General features: G+C 43.5%; 1 protein-coding gene across 1 annotated transcript in view; it reads left to right on the forward strand.

Moving 5' to 3' along the window:
* LOC134617427 (semaphorin-6B-like) overlaps nucleotides 1–12,823 on the forward strand; it is a 33,087-nt gene extending 20,264 nt beyond the window's left edge. Inside the window, exons 8-17 of the mRNA XM_063462670.1 lie at nucleotides 1–25; nucleotides 596–684; nucleotides 767–984; nucleotides 1,068–1,199; nucleotides 1,439–1,588; nucleotides 1,742–1,918; nucleotides 4,775–4,915; nucleotides 5,512–5,589; nucleotides 7,104–7,165; nucleotides 8,517–12,823. The exon at nucleotides 1–25 is cut by the window's left edge and continues 95 nt beyond it. Coding sequence (XP_063318740.1) covers nucleotides 1–25; nucleotides 596–684; nucleotides 767–984; nucleotides 1,068–1,199; nucleotides 1,439–1,588; nucleotides 1,742–1,918; nucleotides 4,775–4,915; nucleotides 5,512–5,589; nucleotides 7,104–7,165; nucleotides 8,517–9,499 — 2,055 coding nt within the window. The 3' untranslated portion in view covers nucleotides 9,500–12,823. The remainder of the gene's footprint in view (nucleotides 26–595; nucleotides 685–766; nucleotides 985–1,067; nucleotides 1,200–1,438; nucleotides 1,589–1,741; nucleotides 1,919–4,774; nucleotides 4,916–5,511; nucleotides 5,590–7,103; nucleotides 7,166–8,516) is intronic.
* The last annotated feature ends 2,058 nt before the right edge of the window (nucleotides 12,824–14,881 follow it).

Below are 14,881 nucleotides of genomic sequence, written 5' to 3' on the forward strand. Positions count from 1 at the left end.
AAGCACGACTCCAAATGGTTCCGAGGTACTTTTAGAAACAGACATATTGAAAATGTCCCTCCAGAGCCAGACAAAGAGACAATCAGAAAACAAATAAGAGAGAATTGAAAAATTGTCATTGCTATCTTTTTGTAAGTGGCTCGCAGGTGCACAAGACAATTTGGGCGAGTTAAATAGCAAGCTAAATTTGGCAAAACCAGACACGATTAGGCTCTCGTTTTATCGATTTTTATCATAAGTGGAACATGTCCGGGCAGAGTGATGTATTGAGGTTAGTCAGACTCCACAGATTTTTTAACAAGCCTTGGACCAAGCAGCGAAGCGCCTGTTTTCCATGGAGAAGAAAACAAGCCGGGGCAGGTCAAAGCTGGCACACTGCTGGATGAATAAATGATAAGTAATGTGTATAATCTTAACCTACAACGATAAATTAAAGAGGACATGAATATTTAATGAGCGAGGCTGGTGGACAGCAGCGGTTCATGTTGATGCGACTCTCACTGCAGCCCCATATCAGGGGTTGCAGAGCCTTGTTTGAATCCAGGGACTGTGCTGTAACTGTGATTGTGGTGTTTTTCTCATTTGAATTTCTCAGAGCCCTACTTTGTGAGTGCCATGGAGTGGGGGCCTCATATTTACTTCTTCTTCAGAGAGATGGCCATGGAGTTTCATCATCTGGAGAAGGTGCTCTCCTTCCCTTTTTCTCCTTCCTTCTTCTTGCCTAGTCTGAAGGGTTTTTGTTCAACTTTCCCTTTTCTTATTCTAGGTGATGGTGTCCCGCGTGGCCCGTGTGTGTAAATCAGACCTGGGTGGCTCCCAGCGCGTCCTGGAGAAACAGTGGACCACGTTTCTAAAGGCGCGACTCAACTGCTCCGTCCCCGGAGACTCGCACTTTTACTTCAACCTCCTGCACGCCACGAGTGGCATCATCCGCATGCAGGGACGAGATGTCATCCTGGGTCTCTTCTCCACGCCACCCAACAGGTACCACGGGACACGTAATACCCAAATAAATGTAACGTTGCTCTTGTTTTCTCATCACCGTCTTCTCCCCCTGTGTTTGGTAGCATCCCGGGATCTGCGGTGTGTGTGTTTGACATGCAGCAGCTCGCTCATGTCTTTGAGGGACGCTTTAAGGAGCAAAAATCTCCCGAGTCTATTTGGACACCTGTACCAGATGAAGCCGTGCCTAAACCAAGGTATTATTATGCAAAGTGTATGTAAGCAGGACTTGTAAGCAGAGTACTGCAGTGCTGCTGTCTTTAGCATCTGTCTCACATTCAGTAAAGTCCTCCTATAAGCTCCAACTGTCAGTCTCACTTCTATTTCACCACTATTCAGCAAATATTCTAATACTGCCTCCAGCAAATGAAAAAAAAGAAGAATCTCCTCTGGCTTTTCTCTCGGACTGCTTTTCAACTTCTCCCTCTGTCTGCAGGCCAGGCGGATGTGCAGTGCAGGGATCCAGATTTAGCTCCTCGACCACACTGCCAGATGAGGTGCTGAATTTTGTCAAGACCCACCCGCTCATGGATGAGACAGTTCCGCTGCTGGGACATAGACCCTGGGTGGTCAAGACTATGGGACGGTACACAGAGTGACTCAGTTGTTTAACAGCATCCATGTAGCTCTATAAAACTAAAAAAGAAAAAGGAAAGGATAAACTGAAAAATAACAGCCAGGATAGGATAGGAAATGTAGTCGATTCACCTTTTTTCTTTTTAATGATCTCTGTTTCTAGGTACCAGTTGACATCTATGGTGGTGGACACAGAAGCTGGCCCCCATAAGAACCGTACAGTCTTGTTCCTGGGTTCAACCCGTGGGACCATTCTCAAGTTCCTAATGATTCCCAGTGGAGATTCTGTCTCTCATAGCAGCGTCTTTCTGGAGGAGGTGGAGGGATTCAACCCAGATAAGTGAGTATGAGGCAGGATATCTTTGTCCTTGGCATATATCGAGTCTCACTGTAACTGCTTCTGGCTGATAACTGCAGAGCAGCAGTGCTTTTCACCCAATAACTTTCATCATTTATACTTAATTAAATATCAGATTTTCTACATTTCTGAAGTCCATCTCACAGTAAAAGCCTATTCTTTCATTCCTTTGACCGTATCTATCACAGGTATAGTCATATAGACTGTATAATTAAAGCGGTGCGGTGACATTTTTTTTCTTAGCAGCAGTGACAGCAGTCTTAGCCGTGGTACTTTAACAACGCCAGCTCATTAAATTCGGTTGGGCTGAAGGATACTGGAACACAGCCTATCAATCACTCATGCAACAAACCAATAATCTCACTGTCCACGCATGTCAACTCAGCACCTGGTTAATCTGATTACTGTGACTGAAAACAACTCTGCCCACAGCAGTTATGTGTGAAAATGTAGCTGCAACAGGGAGTTGGTGACTAGAAAATGTTTTCAGCTGCCAAAACTTTTATTGCCTAGGTATCTAATATTCAACTGTTTGTTTATTTGTTTATTTAGGACAGACTTCAGGTGATCTGCAGGTTATTCAACCGATTAATCAGTTAAGTTTTAGTTGTCCCAAAAAATGTTGGTACATTGTGTAAAATGCCCAATATGACATGTTAATAAAAAAAACTTTTTTTTTGCACCTTTGAATTATTATTAAAAGATAATAATGGAAATGGTTGACAGCAACAAATCATTCAGCCAAACGTATCAGGGATATTTGATGTTATGATGTTTCGTTGCTGAACCAGGGATTTATAGGTACACTCGTTGGCCACTTTATTAGGTACACCTTGCTAGTATCAGGGTGGATCTACTTTTGCCTTCACGACTGCAGTAATTACTCATGGCATAGATTCAACAAGGTGCCTGAGACATTCCTCAGAGATTTCAGCCCATACTGACATGATGGTATCACACGGTTGCTGCAGTTATGTTGGCTGCAGGTCCATGATGAGAATCTCAAAGTGGCAGGTGAGTGCATGTGCCAGTTCTGTTTTGGAAGCACCAAAAGAATCAACTTAACTATTGTTTCATGTTGACAACAAAATTCGGCTGAGACCCTTTATATGATGGCAAGGGCACAGAGCTTTATTGTTAAGTGTTTACAGTGGGATGCAAAAGTTTGGGCAACCTTGTTAATAGTCATTATTTTCCTGTATAAATCGTTGGTTGTTACAATAAAAAATGTCAGTTAAATATATCATATAGGAGACACACACAGTGATATTTGAGAAGTGAAATGAAGTTTATTGGATTTACAGAAAGTGTGCAATAATTGTTTAAACAAAATCAGGCAGGTGCATAAATCTGGGCACTGTTGTCATTTTATTGATTCCAAAACCTTTAGAACTAATTATTGGAACTCAAATTGGCTTGGTAAGCTCCGTGACCCCTGACCTACATACACAGGTGAATCCAATAATGAGAAAGAGTATTTAAGGGGGTCAATTGTAAGTTTCCCTCCTCTTTTAATTTTCTCTGAAGAGTAGCAACATGGGGGTCTCAAAACAACTCTCAAATGACCTGAAGACAAAGATTGTTCACCATCATGGTTTAGGGGAAGGATACAGAAAGCTGTCTCAGAGATTTAAGCTGTCTGTTTGCCAGTTAGGAACATATTGAGAAAATGGAAGACCATAGGTTCAGTTCAAGTTAAGGCTCAAAGTTGCAGACCAAGAAAAATCTCGGATAGACAGAAGCGACGAATGGTGAGAACAGTCAGAGTCAACCCACAGACCAACACCAAAGACCTACAACATCATCTTGCAGCAGATGGAGTCACTGTTCAACCATTCGGTGCACTTTACACAAGGAGATGCTGTATGCGAGAGTGATGCAGAGGAAGCCTTTTCTCCGCCCACAGCACAAACAGAGCCGCTTGAGGTTTGCTAAAGCACATTTGGACTAGCCAGCTTCATTCTGGAATAAGGTGCTGTGGACTGATGAAACTAAAATTGAGTTATTTGGGCATAACAAGGGGCGTTATGCATGGAGGAAAAAGAACACAGCATTCCAAGAAAAACACCTGCTACCTACAGTAAAATGTGGTGGTGGTTCCAACATGCTGTGTGGCCAGTGCAGGGACTGGGAATCTTGTCAACGTTGAGGGACACATGGATTCCACTCAGTATCAGCAGATTCTGGAGACCAATGTCCAGGAATCAGTAACAAAGCTGAAGCTGCGCTGGGGCTGGATCTTTCAACAAGACAACGACCCGAAACACTGCTCAAAATCCACTAAGGCATTCATGCAGAGGAACAAGTACAACGTTCTGGAATGGCCATCTCAGTCCCCAGACCTAAATATTATTGAAAATCTGTGGTGTGAGTTAAAGAGAGCTGTCCATGCTCGGAAGCCATCAAACCTGAATGAACTAGAGATTTTTTGTAAAGAGGAATGGTCCAAAATACCTTCAAACACAATCCAGACTCTCACTGGAACCTACAGGAAGCGTTTAGAGGCTGTAATTTCTGCAAAAGGCGGATCTACTAAATATTGATTTCATTTCTTTTTTTGTGGTGCCCAGATTTATGCACCTGCCTGATTTTGTTTAAACAATTATTGCACACTTTCTGTAAATCCAATAAACTTCATTTCACTTCTCAAATAACACTGTGTGTGTCTCCTATATAATATATTTAACTGGCATTTTTTATTGTAACAACCAACGATTTATACAGGAAAATAATGACTATTAACAAGGTTGCCCAAACTTTTGCATCCCACTGTACGTGAGGCCAAGGGAGGAGTGCAGAGGTGTTACATCTGACTTGACTTTCTGTCCCTGTGTCCAGATGTGGTGAGGACTCTCCTCAGGCCCGTCAGCTCCTGTCTCTGTCGCTGGACCGAACAAGCCACACTCTGCTGCTGGCCTTTCCCTCGTGCCTGGTCCGAGTCCCCACATCTCGCTGCCACCTTCACTCACGCTGCATGAAGTGAGTGGCACTTTTGTCTTTCAGAGTATTTTCCTTTCCTTCAATCTTTCTTTGGCCAATAATTAGGTCACTTTAGCAGCTGCCATATGCCAAGGCTTTATTTTCTGGCCAACTTTTATTTCTCCTCTGCTTTCTCACTTCCTGGTACTGCTATCACCCAATTAAAATTTGCAGTTCTATTTTCATTTTTTGCATGTTTGTATTTTGGATATGTATGTCACAGCTGGCTAGTTTGGTTTAATATTTATTTTGAGAAAATTTGTTTTGCTAGCAAATGATATTTAAATTGACACAAGAGGCTGATTGACTGTGAAAACAAAGGAGACACCTGTATTTTTTTCTGTCTATATGAGGAAGGTGTTTTGAACACTGTGCCATGGACCTGATTCCCACAGCAGATAAATCACACTTAGATAGTGTGAACGAGCAACAATTTGATAGAATATGTGTGTCTGCGGCGTATAAAAATGAATCCCTCGCAAGGATTTATTATCTCAGTGGTTGTCCGCATATTTCAAAACAGACACGTTTCACATTTGAGGATTTTAATGATGTTTAATGATGTTGTTTTGATTGTTTGCTTGTTGTGTGAGTAGGAGCTGTCTGGCCTCCAGGGATCCATACTGTGGCTGGACCAGAGGCAGCACTTGCTCCTTTCTAAGACCCGGTACACGGTGAGGACAACAAACATGCACACAACACTGAATGTTTACTGCCTCCAAATGAAGATGATCTAATTGCAAAATCAGTATGAGCTGCACAGGGAATTGACCTAAATGGTCTCTCTCTATCTCTATGTATGTATATATATATATATATATAGGTTAGCATGAATGAACCACCAGTCAGTCACACAACTGAAACTAGGAGACGCAACCATTAACACAAATTGAAGGGAAAACATGCAAATTCCACAGAAAGAGGCCCACAGCCCAGATTTGAACCCAAGACCTACTTCCTGTGAGGCAGCAGTGCTAACCGCTGCCTCCACCTCCAAGTCTGGGCTGTCACCCCTTAGCAAGTTTGTGCCAATACACATGTTGATAAAGGAAAACCAGTGAACAGTTTGCTTTCCTTTCTAAATGTTTAATTTTGTTATTTCTTTGTAATGTCTAACTAATGCTGTAAAATAAGTGTGCATACATTGAAAGGTTTCAACATTTTGTGGCGTATTACATTAAAAAAAACCTTTACCAACAAATTACAACCAATATAAAATTTCTGTTGCCATGACCAGTAGACAGTGCTTATTTTTTATTATTTCTTACTAAAAATGCAGGTGTCTGAATCAAATGCAGAACCTGCAGACTGATGAAGTCTTTGAAACCCGTAATCAGAGGGACTCCATTGGCTTTATTACACTATGGGGGGCATTTTGCCAACATAGTTTGGGTCCACTCCTCCCGTTAGAGGGAAGGGACCCAGCAAATCAATATGAAGTTGTTCTGAGTGATTACCTTTATTATATGGTGAAACATTTCTATCCTGATGGCAGTGACTACTTCCAGCGTAACAATGTCTCAATCCATAGGGTAACCGGGGTCACTGAACAGTTTGATGATGATGAAGATCGTATGCCTGACCTAAATGAATATCTATAGGACATACTGTTAGGCAGCAGCCTCCACCGTCATAATCAAAACTCTAAGTTAGGGAGCATCTTTTGGGAGAATGATGGTCTTCTCTAGTAGAATCAATACCAAGAGACATCAAAGCTGTTCTGACAGCATATGGAGGTCCAACACTGCTATTAGGACGCGTTATGACCCCCCTCCCCCTCTCCCCTCTTTTTCCACCAGCTTGTAAATCACAACACATGCTCCCCACCCTTTGATCCTCTGAAGGGTGGAAAAGAAAAAGAAAAAAAATCCATAATGGGATCAAAAATGTCATAACACCGAATCTTAGATCCATATGTGCAATATCAGTTTTTATTGATCACCACTAACAAACATCATCATTCACATACAACTTTCTGCACAAAAGTGAGCATGAAAAGGGTCGGATTTTCATTGATTAGCTGTAAATTATTTATTTGTGAAGTCAGGCATCAAAATTCATTCAATGCGCTCTTCCATGAGTGTTCATGTGTCTATATAACAATTAAGGAAACATGTTTCCTGCTGTGTGCTGTCTTTATTAAAAATACATCTCTGATTATTTTGTCTGTGATCTCTCTGTCTCGTAGACTCCCTTTTCAGCAAGATGTGGAGTATGGAAACACCACCTCCCACCTCGGAGACTGTGATGGTAGGTTGCAGCACTATGACATGGATGCTGCTGGCTGAGTACAGTCGAGTGAGGGCAGGCTCCACCTAGTGGCTCAGTCGCTCATTACACCTGCCTATTTGTCACTGAACATTATGTTCTGATAGTACCAAGTGAGGGAGTACAGACAGTCGTTTCTGGAATTAAGTTCATTTTAATTATCAAGGATGTAACATGATTTACTCCGCAGCTCAGCAAGATCCATTCAGCATGGAAACTGAATACTTTAGTATGTTTGTGAGAGCTGAATCAGGTGGAAGAAGAAGTGAGATTCTGGTTTCGGTCTCACTTCCTTCAGGTCAAAACATATCCCAGAGTGACATTTTAATTAGGGAGAACGTGAAAGTTGTGCAACTGTGTGTCGACAATACTGGAAATGCACTATCATTCAGCATATGAGGTTTTGTTTTGTCATATATCTGATAGCGAGGAATGGGTTCGTCTGGTACACGAGCAGGAAATGGCTGAGCACAATGTCACTACATCCAGCTTCTGTTGAGAGGCTCAGATGTCACTGCAGCAGTACCACAAAGGCCCTCTTTGAACCGTGCTTTGAAATCCACAGAGTCAGTGGAAAACACCAAAAAAAGGCATTTCCTCTACAGCATTTTTTTTTTTTTTTTTTACGAGGTGTTCCGTTTGCTGTAGCCCAGATTCAGCATCATAAAATCCATTTAGCTGGTTCGGAACTTCCAACAAAACAACAGAAAAGGGATACGCAGCACATTCCAAGCCCTCACCATACTCATTTGTCTTGAAATAACATATGACAACAGATAGCACTGGAAGTCAGTGATACCCAGCTGCACATCTGTCAGACTGTAATCCAAGCGGTGAAAGCGTCGGAGAGGCTGAGCCAGAGACAGGCATGTGGTGCTGTGTCTGCAGATGGGAGCTATTAGAGCTGGGTGGAAACACTGAGGTAAGGCCTTGCTGCAAAGGAGCAACTCTCTGGCCAGGCAGCAGGATGGAAAGTGTGAGGAGAGGGAGAAAGGGAGCTGCTGTGGTCTTAGCTGTGCTGATGACAAGTGCAGGCCTCTCTGAAACAGAGCTCGTGGAGCCTCAAGGCCAAACTGGAGAGAAGTTACTCTGAAACATAATCATCACAGAAAGAAATCCTATAATGCTGCAGATGATGATCACCACTTAGGAGTGTTATTGTAGTTTTTGATCTATCATGATACGAGAGACGGGAAAGTGCTAAGTAACAGAATAGGACTATATGTAATAATAATCATTTTAAACTACAGCCTCCGGTCACACATTGAGACAGGACGGTCATTGGAGTGTTCTACTAAATGTCATCTTTGTAACTGTGTCTTTTAATCTTCAGGAATTCTCCAACAGAGTTTGCTCATTGAACCGGAGAGCCTGGTCTCGCTCAACCTGCTCGTGGCATCTGCAGTCTCTGCATTCACCATAGGGGCGGCGCTCTCGGGCCTTGCTGTGTGTTGGATCATGGCCCACAAGCCTGCAAACCGTCGTCATGGCACCGCTTCCCAGGCCTCCATCCAGCGGCGTGAAAGAGGCCTGCTGAGTAGCGGCGGAGGGATGGAAGGCTCTGTGTTGAGCGTGACACGGCAGGGAGGAGGGGAGCGTCCCTGCTCTCAGGGCGGGGAGACCTTGTTTGTCATGCCCAACGGCTGGGTGAAGTCAGGAGAGCTAGACCCCGGTTTCCTGCCCACTCCGGAGCACACACCCCAGCAGAAACGCAGAGGCCTGCGGCTGTCCGACTCCAACTCTGGAGGGTGGGACACAAGTCAGACCTACCTCGGGGGAGGTTCTGTAGGTCTGGGTTCACCCTGTCGCATGCCCCCCTCTGTTTACCTGACCACCAGACTCTTCCAGCAAGGCGGAGGTGGAAGACACAGCGGCGACAGCCGAGGGAATGACACGCCACGCCAGCACTATGTCTGTCTGAGCAAGCAAGAAAAAGCGAAGGGGACGCCCAAAGCCCCCCTCAGGAAGTCTGCAGTAGAATATGTTTACCCCATGACCCCCCAGGACTCACCTGAGCGTCGGAGGGTGGTCTCAGCACCCAGCGCACCAATGGAGTACAGCGAGCCACTGCCTTTGCGTTGGCCAGCCCAGGAAGGATACATCCTCAGCAGCCACGGGATGGTTCCCGTCCCCCTGCCTCCCCCATCAATGCCCGCTCCCAGCAGCCAAGCTTATGTGTCCCAGCAACACACCCCCGGGCTGAGCAGGGCTCTCCTGAGAGGGGCCCTGGAGCGAGGGGAGCTGGGTGAGCTGGTGGATCTCAGCCAGCTGATGAGTAAGAAGAACTGCAGTGACAGGACTCAGGCTGGCCAGTGACTGTGGAGGAAACCAATTCTGTTTCCAGGGCTCTTTGTTTTGTTTACATAAATGTCCTTACTCTTTATTCTGCCTGTCACTCTCTCCCTTCTCTTTTCCCCACATCTTTATTTCATTGTCATTTCGGCCCACTACCCCACTCCATAATCTTCTCTGTCAGTCTCTCAGGCAACCCCTCTTTCACCCCGTGATGAGCCTCTCCTTATGACTGGCTGCTGGGTCTGCCGTTCATATCCTGGCTCACATTAATTGGTCAGATGGACTGAGGTTGTTGCTGTGTCTGCATTGCAGAGTTGCCTCCCTCTCCTGATCTTAGTGGCAGCGGGGAGAGAGAGAGAAAGAGAGAGAGAGAGAATAGAGGGGAGCAAAGAAGATGGAAAGAGAGCAGAAGGGGGGGAGCAGAGAGGACGAGGATGAAAATGGACGTGGCACTTAGATACTGCGTTCACTGTGCAGATTGACTGCAGAGCCAGTCGAATGCTCCTGCAATAGTGGGATGCTTTTCCCTTCATGGATAGCATTAACAAGACTGCTAGCCATCTGTTCCCCACTGCATTACCTGTTGGTGTGATTGCCAACTGGGTACTTGAAGTGAAATTGGAAATTCTGAACATCTTTAAAGTATCTGAAGCTCCAGGTGAAAAAACTGGTCATTCTCTGAAGACAGATATTGAACCTATAAGTCCTTCAGTTTTCCCCCCACTCTTTCTCCTTGCTGCACACATACAAGTACATGTATTTGTACAGGTGGGTATTTAGTATTCTGTGTATACGAAGGAGCATGACTTGTGTGCCAAATGCCTCTAACCTGTCTCGTGGGGATATGGGACCATAACTCACGTCTTTGGAGTGCAGGGCGCAGGACTGGAACGTCAGCACTATTCCTGCCAAATGCATGCTCTCTGTAATGACGGCATCTCAGCTGTCCATCGCTCAATTCGTTTCTTCCTTCCACTCTATGTACTCTTTAACAACCAATAATTCCACAAGGACATCAGGTGGGATTGCACCACAGCACTGGACTGACAGAAAAATCACAAATGACAGAAAGGCGGCAAGGCAGGAGGTGTTTTGGAGAATATAATGTACAAGGACTGCAGTGTAAGAACACCTTGTCCTTCACTGTCACCTTAGGGTTTTTTCTGCTTACACACACACACACACACACACACACACATTCATTAGGTCTGCATTATAGATCGCAGTCCAGTTTTACGTGGCAAGATTTCCCCTTAGGCTCACAGTGGGTCAAGGTCCCACAGATGTAATACAGAGCACAGTGGCAGTTACAGTGGGGATGATTGAAACCTCTGGCTCATCTTAGAGCCAATAGGGGTGAGGGGAAATGTTCTCAGCTGGCAAATGGGACTATATATTCAGCCCATCAAAGTGTCCGCGGTGCCACGAAATGGTCGGCCTTTAGATCAACACAACACGGTTTAAACGTGTTGCAGCAGTAAAACAGAGACCAGATAAAGAGGGCAGATGGAAAAAAGCAAAGAAAAACACGATCATATGAAGGTGCAAGAACTAAAACTACTGTGGGAAACAATGAGAATCTGTTACAGCTGACTGGGTGATGGTCAACCCTCCGGTCTACTAGACGACAAATGAATGCTGGTTTGCGCTGAATCCGAAGCGAGCAGCAATATATGGTTTATGTGTACATAGTAAACTTTAATTTAGGTGAGACCATGATGTTAGACAAACAGTAACTTAGAAAGAATATAGACAGGCATCAGCTTGGAAACAAAAATATGCATTTTACTGTCTCATTATAAGAGTAACGTGGAAAATTCTCACAGTGACCTGCTCCAAGATGGAAATGTCCAAGACACTATGCATCGCCGGTGTCTTTTTTTCTTTTCTTTACTTCAATGTGCCAAACCCAAGTGAAGAATGATTTACTGATGCCTGATTAATGAAGCAAAAAAAAAAAAAAAAAAGAGTGGGAGAAACTTTAAAAGTGCCATGAAAACATAATTTAAGTCAGCAGTGCACCTTCCTCACGTACTGTGGTGTTGAAGAACTCACTTCTTGCAGTATACTTCTTATAATTCTGCCTTTGACGTAACGCGATGAATGTTTCTTCTTTTTTTCATTGAGATGCCGACTTGTACTGTTGTTAAAATACACTTTTTTCAGCTCTCCTTATGTGACGCTCCTGATGCTGAATGTTAAAAACACTATTTGAGGGTCTGTTTGTAAATTACTTCTACTTAAAGGGACGGTTCACCTCTCAAATGAAATGTATGTATTCTTCCTCTGGTCTGCTTTGCTTTATTTTATTTTATCCATAGTGTGAGTTGCTCCTTTAGAGACAGCTGTAGAAGTACTTGTCCGCTCTTGAATATAATGGAAAGAGATGACAATTTCCTTGTGCTTTTCAAAAATAAAAATAAAAACTCAGCAGTTATGTCCCTTTCCACACATCATGATGCAGTTGCTCAAAAAACCCGGAAAAACAACAAAGCTTACTGTAAGCAGTTTGTCATTGGAACTATTTTCTCCGTAACGTTTAATCATTGGTGAGAAGGAGCCTGACGCTTCCTTCTGCATAGTGACATATTTGGCTGATGTAGTTTAGTTCCTCCATGAAACTGCCTACATCAAGGTTTGTGGGCTGTTTTTTTTTTTTTTGTTTGTTTGTTTGTTTTTTAATCCAAGTAACACTTTTTGTAGAAATATTGCAGCTGAATCTTTCAAATGTAGTGTTTCAGCACTTTGTGCACCACAAGGCAACTGCAATGTGCTTCCATTATATTCAAGAGAAGGCTGACGTTTCTACAGCTGATGTATCTCCAATGCGTTTTAGATCTATAGAAAGCACAGCAGACCGGAAAAAAAAAACCCTGATCTTAGGTTTAATACATCACGCCATATACTGTACATATGTAAGCATACATTACATACTCTGTCATGCCCTTTATGGTCAACACTATTAATGTTTTCGCTGATGCCGTGACATGAACTGAATAGCAGATATCTAACAATAATAATAATGTTTTATAAGTAGTTCATAAGCAAACCCTCAAATGGACTGAAGTGCATTGAGGGAACACTGTGTAGCTCATCTCCTGATTATGGACGTTTCGTTGTGTAGTCTGTAGTCTGGTGATTGTCCGTCTGTCATCGTCAACCAACTGCCATACTGGAGGATCTTGAAAACCGCTCGTCAGCATTCCGAGTGAATGAATGTAATCACTTCTTTTGTTTGGCACCATTACAATGTGCAGTAATAAGGAAAAGCACAAACTGTGTGGGGTTTTCTTTTCTTTTCTTTCTAAAAGGGAGCTGTTCTGTACAACATTTGTGAATAATGTAAATAACCATCCTGAATGTATTGTGTACCTATGTGGTTTCAGGGATGGGGGTGTGGAAATTGGGAGGGGGGGATGGGGGGGATCCGTGCTCTTCTAAGGTAGCACGGTTGCTGAAGTGCGAGGCTATTTTTTCGGTGACGATACTGTGAATAAGACGTATGTACAGTATTTACGTGACTTTTGGCTGAACGCAGACTTCAGCAGTTTCCTTCCTGTCGTTAGAGTAGAGTCGCAGGCCTGACCTCAGTCTGAGCTGAGCCGTCTCATTTGACTGATGCCTGCCAAGTTTTGCAGTCGCTAAGCCACTGCTGATATAATAATCATCAATCTTTGGAGTACTGCTATTAAATGGCATTATATAATTGACTGCTAATGTTGTCGCGTGTGGTTTTGAATGCACTCATTAAAATAAATGCATGTCATTATGCACGTGCCCACGCACACAGTGCACACACAAATGCACAGTCACTAATGCAGCATGATTGCTTCACTGCCGTCTGGAGTGATGTGTATATCATTATCGCAGTTTATTTTCTTTAAATGAGACATATTTGTCTCGAGACTGGCAGATTTAGGCTTCAGAGCAGACAGATTCAGAGCAGAGGAAGTGGAAAATCTTTCAAGCATGTGCTTTTCTTGCCACTAGAGGGAGCTGGACACTGGCCTGCATTCATGTGCTCCTGGGTTTCACACAGGAAGGAGTGAAGGACACAAGCTCCCATGGGCCCCCTTCTGTTAAGTGCACATTGTCTGTCTGTGCTGCTATAAGCCTGAGACAGACTGATGTTTTGATGAGAGGTGTGTAGCAAAGCTGGCAAAGCAAAGCCTTTGTTATCTCCTTTCTTGTTTTGCTATGAACATCACACAGAGAGCACGGAAGACATAATGGGTTTTAAAAAATACAGATATTTATATCTTAAGACAAATATAAAACATACATAACACATATTAACTAAGACTTAATACAGCAATTTATTGAGTCAGTCCAAGTCAGGTGAGTCAGGTGTTAAAGACAACTGATATATACCAATGAGTCACTGGGAAATAAACACAGATAAAAAAAAAAAAAAGAAATCCATTCTCTTCCACTTATCCAATTCAGGTTTACAGGGGTTGATGCCATTTACCATATGAGCTACCTGGACAGGCCAACAACCTGTCACAGGCCTAAAAGAGAAACAGACAACCATTCACACTTATGGGCAGTGTTGGGAAGGTTACTTTTAAAATGTATTCCATTACAGAATACTGAATACATGCCCCAAAATGTATTCTGTAACGTATTCCGTTACGTTACTCAATGAGGGTAACGTATTCTGAATACTTTGGATTACTTAATATATTATCATGCTGTTTACAACTACGTGAATGTACTATTGCTGTGATTTATTACTGTTACTGAAGGTCCGCGGCTCCGAACCGTAGTAAAGGGACATCTGGCTAATACGGTGGGTTCCGTGTCGGGCTCGTAGCTGAAAACTAGCTTTACTTTGTTGTCTGGGTCACTTTGCTAGCGAGAGACAGAGAGAGGCGTTGAAAGGCTGCTCCAACGGAACTTATTTTTTCCGGAGGAAAACACGAACACAGTGTACAGTTGAGTCTTAATATCTTACTTACAAATGGGCTCGTCAGGCACTCTTCTTGGCTGCAGTGGTTATTATTATATTTACATGCTTCCAGCTCCCGTTTTTGCTCCGTGACAGCTCGGACTTTTCCTTTCTCTCCCTCCTTCGCTCACAGACACATAACGTGTATGGTAGTCCATTCTCGCTGCAGCACGGACTACACTGCCCATGAGGCTACATTCTTTAGGGCCATGCCTGTAGCATTCTGCCTATTAGCTTAGCACAACAACAACAACAAAAAAGCGCTCTCTCACCCAGGAAACACGCAGAGAGAGAGAGCGTCACCCTGTAACCATGGCAACCGTAACGCTGCCGCCTGGAACAACAGAGCGTAGCTGTCAGACAAACCCAAACAGTCCTGACCCGCGACAATATGAAACAGGAAAGTACCACCGTGTAATCCATTTATTTCAACAAAGTAACTGTATTCTGAA

Source organism: Pelmatolapia mariae, linkage group LG18, assembly GCF_036321145.2.
Source record: "Pelmatolapia mariae isolate MD_Pm_ZW linkage group LG18, Pm_UMD_F_2, whole genome shotgun sequence".
Classification (NCBI taxonomy): domain Eukaryota; kingdom Metazoa; phylum Chordata; class Actinopteri; order Cichliformes; family Cichlidae; genus Pelmatolapia; species Pelmatolapia mariae.